General features: G+C 66.5%; 3 protein-coding genes across 3 annotated transcripts; 1 reads left to right on the top strand and 2 right to left on the bottom strand.

The window, feature by feature from the left end:
* Positions 1 to 117: 117 nt before the first annotated feature.
* Positions 118 to 1,182, bottom strand: LRRC26 (leucine rich repeat containing 26). The gene has a single exon (XM_061154049.1). The coding sequence runs from the start codon at positions 1,180 to 1,182 to the stop codon at positions 118 to 120; it is 1,065 nt and encodes a 354-aa protein (XP_061010032.1).
* A 929-nt stretch (positions 1,183 to 2,111) lies between these two features.
* On the bottom strand, positions 2,112 to 14,621 carry ANAPC2 (anaphase promoting complex subunit 2). Its single transcript, XM_061154136.1, has 16 exons — positions 14,467 to 14,621; positions 13,594 to 14,216; positions 12,287 to 12,419; positions 11,269 to 11,443; positions 10,808 to 10,927; positions 10,568 to 10,685; positions 9,793 to 9,974; positions 9,265 to 9,406; positions 8,898 to 8,973; positions 8,621 to 8,824; positions 6,125 to 6,254; positions 5,699 to 5,934; positions 3,891 to 5,628; positions 2,714 to 2,988; positions 2,478 to 2,507; positions 2,112 to 2,333 (listed from the first exon to the last, which is right to left on the bottom strand). The coding sequence occupies exons 1-13, from the start codon at positions 14,581 to 14,583 to the stop codon at positions 5,416 to 5,418; spliced, it is 2,469 nt and encodes an 822-aa protein (XP_061010119.1). The 5' UTR covers positions 14,584 to 14,621; the 3' UTR covers positions 2,112 to 2,333; positions 2,478 to 2,507; positions 2,714 to 2,988; positions 3,891 to 5,415.
* A 103-nt stretch (positions 14,622 to 14,724) lies between these two features.
* SSNA1 (SS nuclear autoantigen 1) lies at positions 14,725 to 16,228 on the top strand. Its single transcript, XM_061154193.1, has 3 exons — positions 14,725 to 14,845; positions 15,228 to 15,427; positions 15,721 to 16,228. The coding sequence occupies exons 1-3, from the start codon at positions 14,794 to 14,796 to the stop codon at positions 15,826 to 15,828; spliced, it is 360 nt and encodes a 119-aa protein (XP_061010176.1). The 5' UTR covers positions 14,725 to 14,793; the 3' UTR covers positions 15,829 to 16,228.
* Positions 16,229 to 16,731: the final 503 nt, after the last annotated feature.

Raw genomic sequence — 16,731 nt, 5'->3', positions numbered from 1 at the left:
AGTGGTGATGCCAAAAGGAATGCCACGAAAATTTCGAGCTGTGTCGCTTGTTGACGCCTGTCAGGGGTGCGGAGAGGGCAAGCGGGTAGGGGGAGGTTCGAGGGCGGCGGCAACCTCTCAAGCTTGAGAGGCGGTGGCCGCAGGCGAGGCCGTGCGGGGGCCAGGATCCGGCTGCCTCCTCTGCTGGCGGCGGGCGGCGGCGCGGTGGCGGCGGCGGTGGCGAGCGCCGCAGGCGGTGAACGCGGAGCCCAGGGCCAGACAGACGGCCAGGCTAGCGAGGAAGGAGACGGGCCCGAGAGCGTACACCACGGCCAGATCCCGGGCGGCAAGGGGCCGCGCGCAGTGGCTGAAGGCGGCCTCCGGGAAGGCGGTCAAGGGGCTGAGCGTCAGGCGCCCCGGCGACACGCAAAGCAGCGTCTCGGCCTCTGCGGGACACGGGCGCTGCGTCAGACGGTTGTGGGGGTAGCGGCCCGCCCGGCCCGTCCGCGCCCCCGAGGGCTCACCTGGCGCGTGCCGCGGGTGTCCGCGAAGCCAGGCGCAGAGCGGGCGCAGCGCGCAGCCACAGGTCCAGGGGTTGCCGCGCAGGCGCAGCGTGTTGAGATTCGGCAGGCCCGCCAGGAGCCCGGACGCGAGCGCAGGCAGGTCGTTGTCTTGCAGGCTGAGCGCGCGCAGCAGCGGGAGCGCGCCCAGCGCCGCGGGCTCTAGGCGCGCCAGCCGGTTCTCAGCCAGAGAGAGGGCGCGCAGCGCGCGCAATGGCGCGAAGGTGCCGGGCAGCAGCGCCTCTAGCTGGTTGGCGCTGAGGTCGAGCTGCTCCAGCGCGCCCAGGCCCCAGAAGGCCCGCGCGTGCACCCAGCGCAGTCCGTTCTCGCGCAGGTCCAGGCGGAGCAGCGCGCCGGCGTCCGCGAAGGCGCCGGGAGGCAGCGCGTGCACGCGGTTGTGGTTCAGCAGCAGCACGCGGACGCGCCAGTTCAAGCCCCCTGGCACGGCGGGCAGCGCGCGCCCCGAGCAGTTGGCCTGGCCCCCCGGCGCGCACACGCACGCCTCGGGGCAGTCTACGGCGCCCGGGGTTCCCCAGGAGGCGGCTGCGGCGGGCACCTGGGTCCAGACTGGCCACGGCAACAGCAGCAGTAGCAGCTGCAGCGGCGGCGGCGGCCCCCACGAGGGAAAGGAGGGACTCCGCATGGGGAGAATCGTGGAGGTCCGCTGTCCGCGTGTTACCGGAGAGGGTCGGTCCCTGCGGCTCCCGCACAAACATTAACTCTCTGGCCTGAGCACAGGCAGTTCCTGTCCCACGGCTGGTCCCGCGCCTAGGGCGGAGGCTGGGCAGCCAGCCAGAGGCAGAGCACTGCCAGCCACCTGTCCCGAAGCTCTGGGCTCCACTTGGCTCCAGGCCAGCAGCGCTGTAAAGACCGCGCCCCTTCCTCACCTGTGTGGTGCGCCATCCCGCGACCGCAGGAGGCCTGAGCAACTGGACCACGCTATCCCCCACAATCTCTCCCCCGCTGAACTCACCGCAGCGACAGGCAACGTGGGAGACAGTGCGCCCTGCTGGTCACCCGCCCCCGCCCCCGTCTCCACTCAGCAAGTGATCCAGGGCACACACAGCAGTCCCCACCTAGAACAGCCCCATCCCTATGGTGGACGGCTGAAGGGCCCCTGAGCCTGGGATCCAGGAGATGTGGTGGGGGGCAGGGGGAGGGCGGCACCCCTGAGGAAACGGAGGCAGTCACCTGCCCACCCCCCCGGCCCCCCAAGGGCTCTCCCAGAACCTCCAAGAGACTGGTGGGGCAAGGGCATCAGCCCAAGTCCTCTGGTCACATGCTGCTTCCCTGGACTCGGCCGAGTCACAGGTCCTGTCCTGGCGTTTCCCGGGGTGGAGTGGGGGCGGGGGCCTGCGGGCTTCACTGGAGGAAGCCACAGGCAGGGGCAGGCAGGAGCCGGGCTGAGGCATGCAGGAAGTGCAGACACCCAGAGTGTGGACCCCTGCCTGGAGGGTGGACAGTGCGAGCCTAGAGCAGGCACCCCACTGAAGAGAAGGGGGCGACCAGGTGTGTGCAGGGCCCCCCCACCACAGACACCCCCCCAGAGGGGCCCAGGGAGGACAGCACAGAGTAACTAAATACTGTTTAATTCCCCTCCCCCCACGCCCAAAGCCCTACTCAGGCGGGGGGGGCGGCTCCTCCAGGGTCGAGTCCATGGTGATGGTCATCAGGCCATGCTCTTCCAGGGGCCGCATCATGGGGACTGCCATGTCGGGGTCCATGAGGTGGGACTCCACATGCACCGTGCGCAGGTCCATATGGTCTTCCTGCACCCCGAAGTGCCCCACCATCCTGCGCACCACGGCCCAGTTCAGACCGGCTGCGGGTAGCGCCGACCACCCAGGCCTCCGCCTCCCAGGCGGCCTCCGCCTCCAGGGGCCCAGCTCACCCTCGGGGCCCAGCTCACCCTCGGGGCCCTCTCCTGGGGTCACTCACCTGCTGTCCATGTGTGCGGGGCACGTTTCACTGGGGTGGGGGGGACAAAGGTAAGGCGTGAGTCTGTGACCAACGTGGCTGCCTCCAGAGGTGCCCCCACACACCTTTCCCCATCCCAGCCTGGGAGACCTCCTTCCCAAGCCCCTGCTGACCTCACGCGGTGAGACGGGGAGCCCAGGGGTACAGCCTGACCCACAGCCCCCCCACCCTGCCAGTCAGCCCTGGGACTCACGCACCCCTTGGCTCGAATGACACCAACGGCCACGATGACGAGGGCGCAGAAGCAGCTAGCGCTGATGCCCGCCAGAACCACCAGCAGGGCGATGAGGGCCTCGCGGCTGAGGCCAAGGCTGCACTCGCAGTAGGTTCCGGCTGCAGAGACACGGCCCGGGCAGCCAAGGGGCCCGCGTCACCTGCCAGTGGCTGACCCCTGAACCCTGTCCCCGTGGCCCCTGGGCCTGGATGGGTGCAGGCGGGGCCTGGGCCAGGGCGGGGCTGGGGGAGGCCGCACCTGCAGCAGGGATGAGCAAAAGGGACAGACATATGAGGCCGAGGGGGCCACCGAGCAGGCAGGAGTCGGGCTGGGGACAGGCGGCCATGTCCAGCCCCCGGCCCGCTGCACGCCTCTGGCCGGAGCTCGGCGGAAGGCGCTGACCTCACAATGGAGCTGTGAGGCAAGGAGGGCGGGGGCAGGGCCTCGCATGGAGCTTCGCTGCCCTGGGTGCTGGGGGCCTCAGGGAGCCCCAGGTGGGCGACCCCAGGATGGACGGGGCTGGTAGGGCAGCCTGGAATGCCCTGGCCATCTGAGGCAGGGCGGCAGGGGGCTGCCCTGGCCTTGGGGGAAGACCACGGGAAGCGGTACCACCTGTACTTGGGCCCCTGGGGCCAGGGAGGCGGCGGCCTGGAAAGCCAGAGGGCCACAGCAGGCAAGCCCCAGCCTCCGTTTGTCAGAATGAGGGCTGCAGCAGCTTGGTGGCGGGGTAGGGGGGTGGCCTGGGGTGCAGCTGACTGATGTCACCACTCTCCCCCCAAGACTGAGACAAGCAGGAGGCCTGGGCCTGGACCCAGCAGTATTTGCAGAACACCTTTGAGGAGCAGGCAGCTCTGAAACCACTACGAAGCGTCTGGAGCTCTGGGTTAGTTGTGTTGTTAGAACTCACAGCCAGCTCCGCAGTCTGTTCCCTGTGTGACCTTCCCACACACCAGGCAGGTGCGGCTCGTGGGAGATCAAGGTTAACCGCAGCCCTCCCCCTCTTCCCCTAAGGGCCTGCCAGGCAGACTCAGTCCGCAGGAGGAAAGGCCTGTCCCACGCCTGGCCCTCCAGCGCACTGGGGGCTGCAGCCAAGCCCTGGTCGCCGGGGCCCTCCCCGACCCTCGCACGGGGCCACCTCCTGGGGGCGGCTCCTGGCACACCTCTGCACCCGATGAGTGAGGCAGGGACTTGAGACGCTGGGTTTCACCACACTGATCCACAAACTGATTCCAGAGGGACTCGGGGCAGGTGTGTCCACGCCCAGGGGCCGGCACTGCCACCTGCCACCCTGCCAGGCCGGTCCAGCCGGTTTCACCCGGTCTAGGACGAGGAGGACAGGCCCAGCCCAGTGCCAGGCAGGAAGTCCTCTTCCCATGACCACAGCACAGCCCCCGCGGCAGGCGGAGTCCAAGGGGGACACCTGCTGGCCTCTCAGCGTCCGCAGACCACTCAGGCTCTGCTAGGCCCTCCACGTCCTCCTTCAAACCCCGCGGGAAGCCCCACCCTGGGGCGTAAGGAGGCGTCCTAGAGCGAGCTCCTGGTGGCCCAGCGGTCAGGACTCCAGGTGCCCCTGCCACAGCTCGGGTTCAGCCCCTGATCGGGGAACTGAGACCCCATATGACTCTTGGTATGGCCAAAAAAAAGAGAAGAGCCCTGGAAGCAGAACCAGCACTGGGGCCCTCGAGCAGGACAGGACGGGTGGGGGCGCTGGGGCGCAGACTAGGGGAGCCAGGGGGTCCTGGGGGCCGGGCGTGCCCTGTGGAGGAGGAGGCAGTGGAGACACTTGCCCTGAAGGGCCTTGGTCACCTGGGGAGCAGTGCCACCAGGTCTGAGCGAGTCCAGCCAGACAAGCTGGATGGATGAAGGCTGGGCTGCGATGCCCAGCACAGCTCGAAGGCCTGGCACCGCCAACACCCACCCCACCGCCTCCCGGGAGCTGAGGCGAGGCCAGTGCTGGGCCCCCAGAGTGGCTGGACAGGGCCTGTGCACAACCCTGGGGGCGGCTGCATCCCTGGGCCCAGCCTCTCCAGAGGGGAACAGCCAGGCCCCCGGGCGCCCCGATCACACCTCAGGGGCGTGGGAGGGGTGGGTCTTTTGGGAAGCACGCCTCACTGTCAGACCCCAACACTGCCTGCTGGACCACAGCGGGGACGCTGGCAGCCGCTCGTGCTGCAGACGCGAGTTCTCGGCTTCCCAGGGGCCGCCTGTCTGCCCACCCGCCTCACACATTCTGACAGCACCCCAAGGCCACGGGAGCTGCCCTGGGGCTCTCAGCCCAGCACTGGGGGCCTGGACCCTCAGGCCGGGTAGAGGGAGGGGGACCCCGAGGAGTTCTCTCAAAGGCCAGAGCTGGGGGCCCTTGGGGGGAGATCCAGGAGGTCTGTTTCCCAGTTGGCCGGAGCCACGAGCTTGACGTGGGCCTCCACTGGCCACGGTGACCAGACAATCACGTGCCAGGACTCCTACCGGCCTGGAGCCCACACAGGTGTGCAGCTCCCCCTGCTGGGGGAACCCGCTCTGCCTGGCTGCGGGGAGGCCAGTGTGCAGAACCGGAGCGCACGCCCAGAGTCGGTGGCAGGGGAGGGCCTGAGCACGCGTCCCTGGGGCCACAGAACCGACAGGACACGAAGGATGAAGAACCGTCTCTTTACTCCCACTCTGGGGGCGGGCGGGGCCTGGCGCGGCTCAGCCGCAGCTCTTGGGCAGGCGGTAGACGCCGGCGGAGTAGACGAGCTGCTGGTCGCGCACCTTCCTCTGCAGGAAGCCCTGGAGCTCCTGCAGGTCGATCTCGGCCAGCGCGGGGCCGGTGACCACGAACATGCGCAGCATGCTGTAGATGCGCTCCAGCGACAGGCTCTCCAGGTTGGTCAGCATGGCCTGGATGTACGTCCAGAAGAGCTGGGGGAACAGCCGCGGTTACGCCGCCCCGCCTGCCCCACCCCGCCCCCCGCCCGCGGGCCGGGCTTACCAGCAGCTCCTCCTCCTTCTGGTCAGCCTGCGAAGCCAGGCCTGAGTCGCTCTCGTCGTCGCTGTCGACCAGCACCATGCTGTCCCGGTCCTGCGGCCGCTCCTCCTCCACCACTGAGAAGGTGCCGGCCGGCTCCTCGCGCAGCACGCCCTGCTGCAGCCACACGGACAGGCGGCGCCGCAGCAGCGCGGCCGGCATCTTCACCGCCTCGCTCAGCTCCTCCAGGCCCCAGCTGGCTGCGGACAGGTGGCGGGGTGTGGGTAGGCGGGCTCGGCTGTGCCCCTCGGCCTCACGGGCCCAGCTTGGCGGGACGGGCAGAGCCTGGGGGAGGGGCTGGGGGCGGGGAGCCACCCGGGCCCGCCCACCCTCCTCGGGAAGCGGGGCGTGGCCGAGGGGTCGGGGGTGGGGCACGGCTGGGGAGCTCACCTTGGTCCTGGAAATAAAGCAAGACCACAGCCTGCACGGGGGTCACTGCAACAGACAGGGTGCGGTCAGCCAGCTCCACGTCCATTGTCACCAAGCCCAGGGTGTGCTTCCAGCTGAGCGTCCGCATGGCCTGGGGAGGGCGGGATCAGCGCAGGTCGTTTGGCGGGTCCCGCTGGACCAGGCTTTACAACCCGGGGGCAGGCGGGGAAGGGCTCCAGTTCCCACCCGGTAGGTGGCAGCTGCAGTGGCAGCGAGACAAGCACCCGGTGGGGTTCCAGTTCCCTCCCCTCAGTCAGCAGCACCCAACAGCCAGGCCACCGTGTCCCCATGAGACATGCCCACGTCTTGATCCCAGGACCTCAGAATGTGACCTGACCTGTGGATGTCGGTAGGGAAGGCGAGGTCTGGGAGCGACGTGGGACCTAACCTAATAGACTGGTGTACCTGTCAGAGGGAGGGTGGTACCAGACACAGGAAGCAGAGCGGAGCTGGAAGATGGGGGAGGGACTCGCCTGAAGCCCCGCCCCGCCCTCCATCACAGACCCGGCCTGCAGGGCCAGGAGCAGGGCCTACAGCTCTGCCACCTGGCAAGTGGGCTTTGTTATGGCCCCGCAGGACGGCGGTGGACTGCAGCGAGGGCGGAGGGTGCCACCGGAGCAAACACCTTCCCCAGAAACATGGCTGTGGTTGTGGCGCTGGGGGAGGGGAGGACTTGGAACGTTCTGAGCTGCGTGCTCGTGAAAGCCTGGTTTGCCCTGGGGAGACCACTGGGAGAAACATGACCAAAAAGGCCCTTCTGGTGAGGCCTGTTGCAGCGCCACGGGAACGACTGCAAGGCGACCGCTGAAAGAGCAGCAGAGATGAGCTCTGCTGGGGCGAGCAGGGCTGGAGGGAGACACGGGACACTGGGCTGAGATTTCCAAGTGAAGTGTGGGAAGTGCAGCCTGCAGCTTCCTCACCGCTAGTGTGAATCGAGGGGGAAACCAAGGAGGACTGGCGAGCCCAAAGGAGCACTCCACGCCACATACTCTGCGGGCCACAGGGCCCGAGAGGTGAGCTATGTCAAAGCCACATCAAGCCACAGTGTCCCGGAACCAGCACAGGGGGCCCAGGAGAGGCGTGGGTGCCCCGGTCCGGGCGCTGGATGCAGAGACCTGCATGGACACCCACAGGCTGAGGCCTCAGCAGCAGGGCAGGGATGCTAGCCTGGGTCCCTAAAGGCAGCTCGCTGAGGTGTGGTCACACGGAGCGGGGCCTGGGGTCCTCAGAGGAAGAGGGGACTCTGCACACAGACACTGGGAGAGGCCGGGTGACACAAGCCGGGCTCAGAGTGACACACCCACAACCAGGAGCACGTGGAGCTCGGCCACCGCGAGGCCGGAGGATCTTCTCTCGGAGCCTGTGGAGGGGGCGAGGCCCTGCGAACACCCTGACTTGAGTTTCTGCTGGCATCACAAATGCCTCAGATGCCGCCACTGAGGAAGCAGGTCTCCGTCTTGTTTAAGGCACCTGTCTGTGGGCTTTGTCACGGCCACCACCGGGGACACCGGCGGGGTGACTCTGGGCCAAGCGCTGCCTGCAGCCCCCATGGCTCTGAAGGGGGCATGACGCTGAAGCTCTCCATGGTCGGCAGCTGGCCAGGTCCTAGCCAGGCACTGCGGCTCCAAACCGTACCTTTTCAACTGCAGCTCGGGTCTGTGCGGGGCAGCGGTGCGGCCAGCGGCAGAGGGCATAGCACCCCCACATGTGCGGCACCACCTCAGGCAGAAGACCCGCTGCAGGGAGCAGAGGCCCTGTGGCACTGCCCCAGCTCCCCCCCCAGGCGCTCCAGCATCCAGCTGGAGGGCAGCCGTCTCATCGGGCACACCAGCCTGAGCAGGGGTCCGTGCCTGAGTCCGCCTTCGGACCCAGGGGGATGCCCTGGAGGAAGCCGGCGGGGCCTCTCCTGACAGGCAGGTTGGGGCACAGAGGGAGGCTGGGGAGGGCCCCTTAGATGTCTTCAGCCAGGAAGGGGTGTGCGGGGCTGAGGTGGGGTGCACAGGCGGGCTCCCCTGGCTCTGGAAGGAAGCCCCTGGAATCAGCTCTCCAGCACTGAGCCTCTCCCCACTCAGGACCTCAGGTCCTCAGCCTTAACAGCCGCACCCAGCCCTCCTTGGCGCCAGCTCGCAGCAAACCCAGAGGAGCCGCCAAACACCCCAAGAGAAGCCAGGAGACTCCCTGGAGACACCCACGGAGGGGACTCGGCGGGTGTCCTGGGCTGAGCATGGCCGCCAGCCCCAGGTTCTGAGAACAAGCAGGTGGATGCTGCAGAGGCAGCTCAGGGTCAAAACTCGCGCCAGCACCATCAGGCATAGCAGAGCGTAGAGGGCGCACACACACAAACGGGCAGGTACATACACAAGGAGGTGCGTGCACACGCACACACGGGTCCCGGGAGAGAGCAGAGGGCATGGGTCCCAGAGCACAGACAGAGGACTCCCAGCAGCGCGGCCCTACCTTCAGCTTCTCATACTTCCGGCAGTAGACCTCCAGGGCCTCCCTGATGTCCTCGGGGACCTCCAGCTTCTCATCCTTGAAGGGTGGCCAGAACTCGCTGGACAGGATGACAGCGTAGACTCCAAAGGGCGGCTGCTCCTCGGCGGGCCGCTTCTCGTCCTCCTCCCGGATGTTGGCGTTGATGCGGCGCGAGTCCGCCATGTCCTGGGGAGACAGGCCTCCTGAGGGTCTGGGCGGGGGTGGGGACCAGGTGGTTGTGCGGAGCCTGGGTGCCCACCTTGAGCATGACCTCACAGAAGTGCATCGGGGCCTCGCCAAAGCGCAGCTTCAGCAGCTCCACGTTACGGATCTCCCTGCAAGGATGCATCTCTGAGGGGTGCAGCGCCTCTGCCCCAGCCAGCCCCTGCAGGGCAACACCCACCAGCCTGCACCCCCGTCCCTGGAGCAGGGATGTCCCCAACCCAGCAGGCCAGGCGGGAGCCCTAGGAGCAGCCACTCCAAGTTCCCGGGCGGTCCCCAGGCACCCGGGGCAGTGGTCGAGCACAAGCTGGTCCCTGCCGGGCCTGGGGACCGCAACAGAAGACAACCATCCTGAGTCAGGGCCACGCCTCCCTCAGACGCAGGGCGCCCCCCGCAGGCCTCACCGCTCGGGGCTGAAGCTGAACTGGTGCAGCAGGCGGTCGGCCAGCAGCGAGCGGTACTCGTTGATGAAGAGGTCCTTGCTGCCGTAGATGCTGACCAGCAGGCTGATGATGTCCGAGGAGCGGCGCTTAGAGCTGGACTTCCCTGGAGGCCAGGCACACAGGAACCTCAGACACGGAGGTGGCACCGTCTGCGCCAAGCGGTCTGCCCACTGCACCCCCACGTGAGGCCTGGCTCTGGGTCCCCGGTGCAGACGTGCAGAACCCGCCCCTCCTCCAGCGGAAGCAACAGGGCCGCGGCTGGGGCTGGGGGGGAGCGCGGCAGGCAGGGCAAGCCCTGGGCTCTGATGGGGCCACTGCCCACGTGGGCCCAGCTGGCCAGGGGAAGCACCCTGGGGAACCAGGCCAGGTCGGGCACAGACCAAGGGCCTCCTCAAGCTCGAGACATGCAGTGACAACCTGGAGGCCAGAGCTCCAACCCGACTGGGCCCCCCAACAACCCCAGGCCTCGCAGGGCTGCCCGCCGCTGACCTGGATCTGCGTCCACAGGGTCAGGGACCCAGTCCTCCGGCTCGCCAGAGTCATCCTCGCTGTCCTGCCCGGTCTCCAGGCTCGCAGGGTCCGTCTTGGACAGCTCAACAGCCAAGTCCCCCGTCCCATCCGAGTCCCCGGTCAGCCCCGCCACGATCTGCCGCACCGTGTCCTCCCGCGTCCTGGTGGACACAAGCCCTCGCTGCCTGCTCCAGCTAACCCCTGTGACCCCACCAACCCCCGCAGGCAGCACCCAACAGTCACGTGTTAAAGGCAAGACCATCATTCCATTGCCAACCCCAAAATTAAAAGGCCACTGTTTCCTGCATCCGGGGCTGAGATGACAGGACAGACCCGGGCCAGGCCACGCAGGGCCAGGGGGCAGAAGGCTCGTCTCTACTGCCCCCCAGGGGCTCCTGGCTGGCTGCGCTCCCTGGTCAACAGTCAAGAAGCTCTGTTCCTCGGGTTGAAAAGGCCAACACGAGACTGATCCTTCCCGTCAGCCCTGGGCCAGCTCGCAACGAGGCAAAGTTGAGCCTGTGTGTCTGTCTGTGCTGACCTGGCCCTGGACCTGCATACAGGTGTGGTGACCCTGAGCTGCAGGCCCAGAGCCAGCAATGGCAAAAGGAAGGTGCCCAGCTTGGGCTGCCCGGCCCGGGAGGGCACCTGGCGCCCAGAGGACCACGTCCTTTCGCTCCACCAAGGCCTGCAGGGGGCTCAGCTGCACAAGTGGGGCTGCGGGCCCTGAGGGTTCCCTCAGCTGCCCCGTGCTCACCGCAGGTACCGGCGAATGGGCTCACAGGCCACCTCCAGGACAACCATGGACGGGTCCAGCACGCGCAGTGCCTTGATGGCGGAGATGTATAGGGTGATGATGTCACACGTGTTCACGCCTGCAGTCGGGATGGGAGACCCCGAGCAACACAATGACGCGGAGGTAGACACCCCGGTCAGGTGACGTGCAGGTCCCAGGTCTGGGCCCTGAGGGCGAAGGTGGGTGGGCCTGCCGCGGCACCTGGGTGGAGCAGCCGTGTCTCCAGGGCGGCCCTGAGGGACACAAGCAGCTGCGGCCTCTGGTCGGTCCTCTCCAGGCAGTACTTGAGGTCTTCCACAGCGGGCCTCGAGTCTGGGAAGTCTGTGGGGAAGGGCTGGTCCTGGTATGTGCACACGTGGTGTGCCCACAGACAGCTGGACGGAGGCCTGGAGGGTGAGCGGCCACACCTCCACAGGCCGCAGAGAGAGGCCCTGCGGGGGGCCTGGTGTGGCCCCTGTGCCCTCAGGGACCCGCACCCTTGAGCACAGCCACCCCGAGGGGCAGATGGGCGGAGCAGAGCCCAAGGGCCAGTGCAGAGCAAGGGGGCAGACACAGCGCCTCTCCTGCCCGATGCGGACGCTGTGCAGGGCCCGGGTGTCCCTGACCCCCAGCCCAGGCTGAGGGCAGAGGCGAGGGAAGGGGCTCCCAGCGGGCGGGCCGACCTCGGATGATGCTGAAGAGCTCCTCAATGCGCAGGCCAGCGTAGATGCGGTAGAAGAACCTCTGCACGTGGCAGCGCCATCGGCGCAGCGTGGGGCCCGGCTCTGGGGACGCGGGCCTGCTGGGGCCGTCCTGCAGGAACACCTTGCCCAGCCAGCCGACCACTCTCTCGATCCACTGTCGGGAGAGCACAGGTGTGGGGCTCCAGGGGCCAAGCCCAGGGCAGAGGTACAGCTACCCACCGCACACTGGGCCTTGGAAACCCCAGGCCACCTGTCTGAGACCAAGAGCACAGTGAAATCAGCAGATGGGGGCCTAAAGGGGCCTCCCCCAACACACACCCAGCCCCCCCCCCCCCCGCCCCGCCCACTAGCACCAGGCTCATCTCTGGCCGCAGTAGCTCTCACAGAGTGCTCTCAGCCGCGTCTGAGTGGATGGACACACCCTGGGGACCGCGCACCCAGCCGCTGGCAAGATGGCCTGGACAGTCTGCCACCTGGAACAGCACAGCTATCCCTGGGCCTCCGGGTGTGCGCTACACCCCACTGCAGGGACCCTTGCACTGAACACCACCCCCACCCTCAGCATCGCAGCGCACCTGCGTCCTCAGGAGACAGGCGGCAGGACACAGCAGAGCGGGGCGGGTGGGAGGTGGGGCCGGCTCAGAGCCCCACGGCTGGGCCCAGCCCTCCCACCACGCTGTGCAGCCCAGGGCAACCCCCAGGCCACGCCCCAACAGCACGGACACCCCAAGGCCCCTCGCTGGGACATCCCAGACCTTGGGGCTGCCTCTGGCCATGTGACCCTGCACAGATCTCACGAAGCACGTCACAGGTTCTTCCTTGCTGGCGCCAGGGTGGGCCCAGGATGACCAGCCTCCACCCAGCACCAAAACAGCTTCAATCACCAGCAGCGTCCTGATTCACCCAGGTCACCACACTCCGCCCGCTTCTAAAGCCAAGGCGTCTAATCAGTTTTGCCAGCAACCTCTTCTCTTGTCCACAGGTGGCGGGGCCTCACCTTGTGGAACTCACGCAGGAAGGAGCGCTCGTACTCGCCCCGACAACGGTCCTCCATCCGCTCCCGGGTCACCTGGTGCAGGGTGCTAGTCACAGCCTCGGCGCTGACCCGCTCCAGCAGACTGAGCCTGTGCCTGGAGGAGAGCCCTGCCAGTGGAGTGCACAGCACACGCACCCGCCCCGCACCCTCAGCACACGCCTCCTGCAGCCCTCCCGCTGGGGCAAAACTGCACGGGGGAATTCAAGGCAGAGCCGCCGAGATGACAAAGCACCTATAAGGCACCTCCTGCTCTCCCCAAGGGGTCAGCATCTCTGGCTACTGAGGCCAAGGCCTCGTTCATCTCCTAACAACGGCCCTCAAACAACAGCTAAAGACGTCACTACTCCGGCCACATGGACACAGATGTAGCAGTCTCTGCTTCTCGGTGCTGATCCTGACCCGTGATGGCAGAAAGTCCCAAGAGAACAAAGCTTCTGTGGACATGCCCCACCTCAGTCCCGGAAGAAGACTGACAAAGTACAAAGTACAAAATGAAGCTGCCACTTCACTCAAATTGACAAAATCATCATAAGGAGCCACGGGATGTCCCGAGTGGTCCAGGGGTTAAGAATCCTCCCAATGCAGAAGATACAGGTTCAATTCCTGGTCGGGGAACTAAAATCCCGTATGTCATGGGGCAACTAAGCTCCCATGCTGCAACTACTGAACCCCCATACCACAACCAGAAAGAAGTCCATGCATCACAACAAAAGATCCCATGTGCCACAGCCAAGACCCAGCACAGCCAAATAAATAAAAGGAAAATAGGTATCTTATAAAAAGTAAGCACCCACGGAGAATCAGGGACCCCCTACGACAGGAACTGGGTCTGACAATAGAATCCTTCCCTCCTCAGAAGGCTAGAAGGGCCATCAGTTTGCCCAGCACACTGGTCTAATTTCTGACTTGCTCTACAGAGCAGAAATAGCAAGCGTACTTTTCTCAATTCCAAGACAAACATCATTCCACTTCTGAGAGTCTACAGTAGGCACAGCAGAATTCTGCACAGTCCGGAAAACTTAGAATCATGGAATCTTAGTGTAAGCAAAGTACAAAATCCTGAGCCAAGGTGAATGACAGATCCACCTATGGCAAGGACAAGAGGTATAAACTCAGAGCGCACACATCCTGAGAACTGGCGACCAAGGCGAGTGGCAGAGACCACCCCCAGCCAGCTCACCAGCTCTTTGCAGGGACCGGCTGGACTCAGAGGGGCAAGCAGGAGCCAGGAGGGACAGGGACACAGGACACGCAGGCCAAGTACTCACAGGACCTGGCTGAGCTGGTGGAACTGCTCCAGCGCTTGGCGGCACCAGCACTGCTGCTTGTCACTGCCGCACCCTGCGCACAGGGGGCTCTGCAGAAGGCGGTAGTACCGGCGGCGGGCATACCTGCTGTCCAATTCCCCCTCCAGTTCGGGGTCTGTGCCTCCTTCCCCCTTTCTCTTACTCTGCATGTAAACTCTCAAAAAGCGCCCATAGAGGCGCTGGATCATCTCCTGAAAAGCTCTGGGAGTGGAAAAGAACAGGACGCCCCGCAACGTGGTGTGGACCTTTTCCCGAAGCCCCTGAGCACCGGTGCCCATCAGCAAGCCCAGGCGAGTCCATTTCTCCAGGAGCTCTAGACTACGCAAGTAGGGATCCAGGCGGCTCTCCAGCAGACCGAAAGCATCGAGCAGCAACAGAAGGCACTGGGGTTCGTCCGCACAGTTCTCGCGCTGAGAGATGGCATTCCAGAACTCGAGGGAGATGTTGGCCTGCAGATCGTTCTGCAGCACCTCTACGAACCACTCCTCCAGGACCGAGTGCAGACCGTGGCCCCTGAGCACCTCCACCGCCGCCCGGAGCTCCTCCTCTTTTGGAGGGACGGCACCGCTAGTCCGGGACGACGCCTGCAGTACAGAAAACCGTGAGGAGAAGGGGACGTAGCGCAGAGACGGAGAGGGTGGAGACAGGTGAGGACAAGCGGGAAAGGGACAGCGCGGATGGAAGGCCACGAGAACCCCGCTGCCATTCGTCGCAGGGACGCAGGCCCACGTGAGGGAAGGGCTGTGGAACACAGAGAGAAGCCAGGACGGGCGCCGGCGGGGTCGGGGCCCCAGGCACCCCGCGCCGGCCCGTCGCCCTCTACTCGGGCCTCACCAGTCCCAGCGCGGCCGGAGGCACCAGCCCGGTGCTCACGGTGTTCCAGGCCGCCAGCAGCTCCTGCGCAGGCCCCGCGTCACTGGCCGCCGCCGCCGCCGCCGCCGCCGCCGCCATCTGCGCCCACCAGCCTTCAGAGCAGCTCGGCGAGGCGCGCCGCGATGACGCCGTGCTGAGCGCGCGCGCGCGCGCGACGATGACGCACACGGTGCGCCGCGAGAGGCGCAGGGGCGGTGACGCGACCCGGGGGCGGGGCGAGCGGAGGTCGTGCGCAGGCGCCGAGTGGGGGGGCAGCGGCGGTTGGGGCGACGGGGACCGGCGGCGAACATGACCCAGCAGGGCGCGGCGCTGCAGAATTACAACAACGAGCTGGTCAAGTGTGAGTGGCCGCGCGGCGAGGCCGGCGGGCGGTCGGGAGGGCGGCGGGGGCGCCGGCCTGCGGGCCCGGGCCGGCGCTGGCCCGCCGCGCGCGGCTGTGGCGGCGAAGCTGCTCGGACGCTGGGCGGAGCCGCGGCGTGGCCACCCCGAGAGCGGCGTCTGCGGCGCGAGCAGGGTGCGTGGGCCTGGGCGCTCTCGGCCCCTCAGACTGTAGTGGGGCTCGCGCGGGCCTTCTGAGACGCCAGACGCCCGGGGACGCCGGCCGCCGGCCTGGTCTGGGCGCCCGGGCCTTCGCTGGCCGCTCGCCTCGCGCGCCGGCGCCGGCGCTCCCGTTCCCGCCGCGGCCCCCGGCGCCCACCGCGCCCGCTCCCCGCCCGCCCCAGGCATCGAGGAGCTGTGCCAGAAGCGGGAGGAGCTGTGCCGGCAGATCCAGCAGGAGGAGGACGAGAAGCAGAGGCTGCAGAACGAGGTGAGGCAGCTGACGGAGAAGCTGGCCCGAGTCAACGAGAACCTGGCGCGCAAGATCGCCTCTCGGAACGAATTCGATCGGACCATCGCGGAGACAGAAGCCGCCTACCTCAAGGTGGGGCTCGGGGGCCGGTTGCTGGCCCCGGGGCGCCTGGACAGGCCGTAGGCCCCCGTGGAGTGACAGCGCGGCCTGGGTCCTACTGTGGGCGCCTTGTCGCCGTGTCCCTGGCTCCAGACTGAGCAACAGCAGGAGCCGGAGCCGACCTGGGCCTGGCTTCCCAGGGTGTGAGCAGTGGGCTTTGGGCTATACTTAGAGGGGAGCAGGGCCTGGCATAGGCGAGGGCGCCAGGCCGTGGCAACTTTCTGATGGGAGGAATAGTGTTAACTGGCTGATGTCTCTGTTCGCAGATCCTGGAGAGCTCGCAGACTCTGCTTAGTGTCTTGAAGCGAGAAGCGGGGAACCTGACAAAGGCCACAGCCTCAGAGCAGAAGAGCAGCGGAGGCAAAGAGAGCTGATGAGGCCCCAGGTGGGCGTCCTGCCTGTGGCTCAGCACCCCCAGCAAGCCTGTCTTCAAAGCATCTTTGTTCTTCAGGGAAGCAGGTTTCTCCGTTTGTTGTCTTTGGTGCCAAGAGAGGCAACTGCCAAGCTCCAGTGGCCCTGGGTGTGGCCCACCAGGTGGGGGTCCTAGTCGTGCACTCACGCAGGCTCTGGGGAGGGTAGCTCTGTGCAGGGCCCCTGCAGCTCCAGGGGCTGCAGGGAAGGCCCCAAGTCTAAACTCAGCACTGCGGGAATCCCCAGACTTCCTTCCTCAACTGGTAGGTGCCCAGGCAGGTGGGGGAGGGGCTGGGGCCCTTCTTTGCCTCAGAGCTTGCCCTGGAGGCCTGTGACTGTCAATAAAGTTTGTTTTTGTAAAGATGCATGCCATACTGCTGCCTGTGTAGAGTGTGGGGCTGCCAGATGCAAACCGCACCCCCGCTCAAGTCAGAACACAAACCCTTCCCAGTTGTCATATGGCTCCTCTGAAGGAGAGAAGAGGGCCTGGGGTGACTTTCCCTCTGTCCAGCCTTGGCTTTAGGGACAGAGGTAAGGGTGCCCCTGAGCATTTCCTGTGACCCTCTGCCACACCCTTCCCCTGAGCCTATCATACAGCCCACACTTCAGTGAAGTTGCTGCTGGGCTTGGCCTCTAGCGTAAGGCCGGGCCCAGGGGACTTGCTTGGCCTTTGAGCCCCCGGGAAGAGCTGCTCTCCAGCCCAGTGACTCCTAGTGCTGCCGGGCAGCATAGCACCCGTGCTTCCCACTCTCGTCACGAGCGGCCTCCGTGCAGCCTGGGGTCCAGCCCTCCATCCTGAGTCCTCTCTGGGCCCATCTCCTTGGCCTGTCAGCCCACCTGGGGTCCCCACAACTCCTGTCTCTTAG

Source organism: Dama dama, chromosome 11 (genome assembly GCF_033118175.1).
Source record: "Dama dama isolate Ldn47 chromosome 11, ASM3311817v1, whole genome shotgun sequence".
NCBI lineage: Eukaryota > Metazoa > Chordata > Mammalia > Artiodactyla > Cervidae > Dama > Dama dama.
The sequence above is the reverse complement of the archived record's forward strand: the minus strand, read 5'-3'. Positions and strand labels throughout refer to the sequence as shown.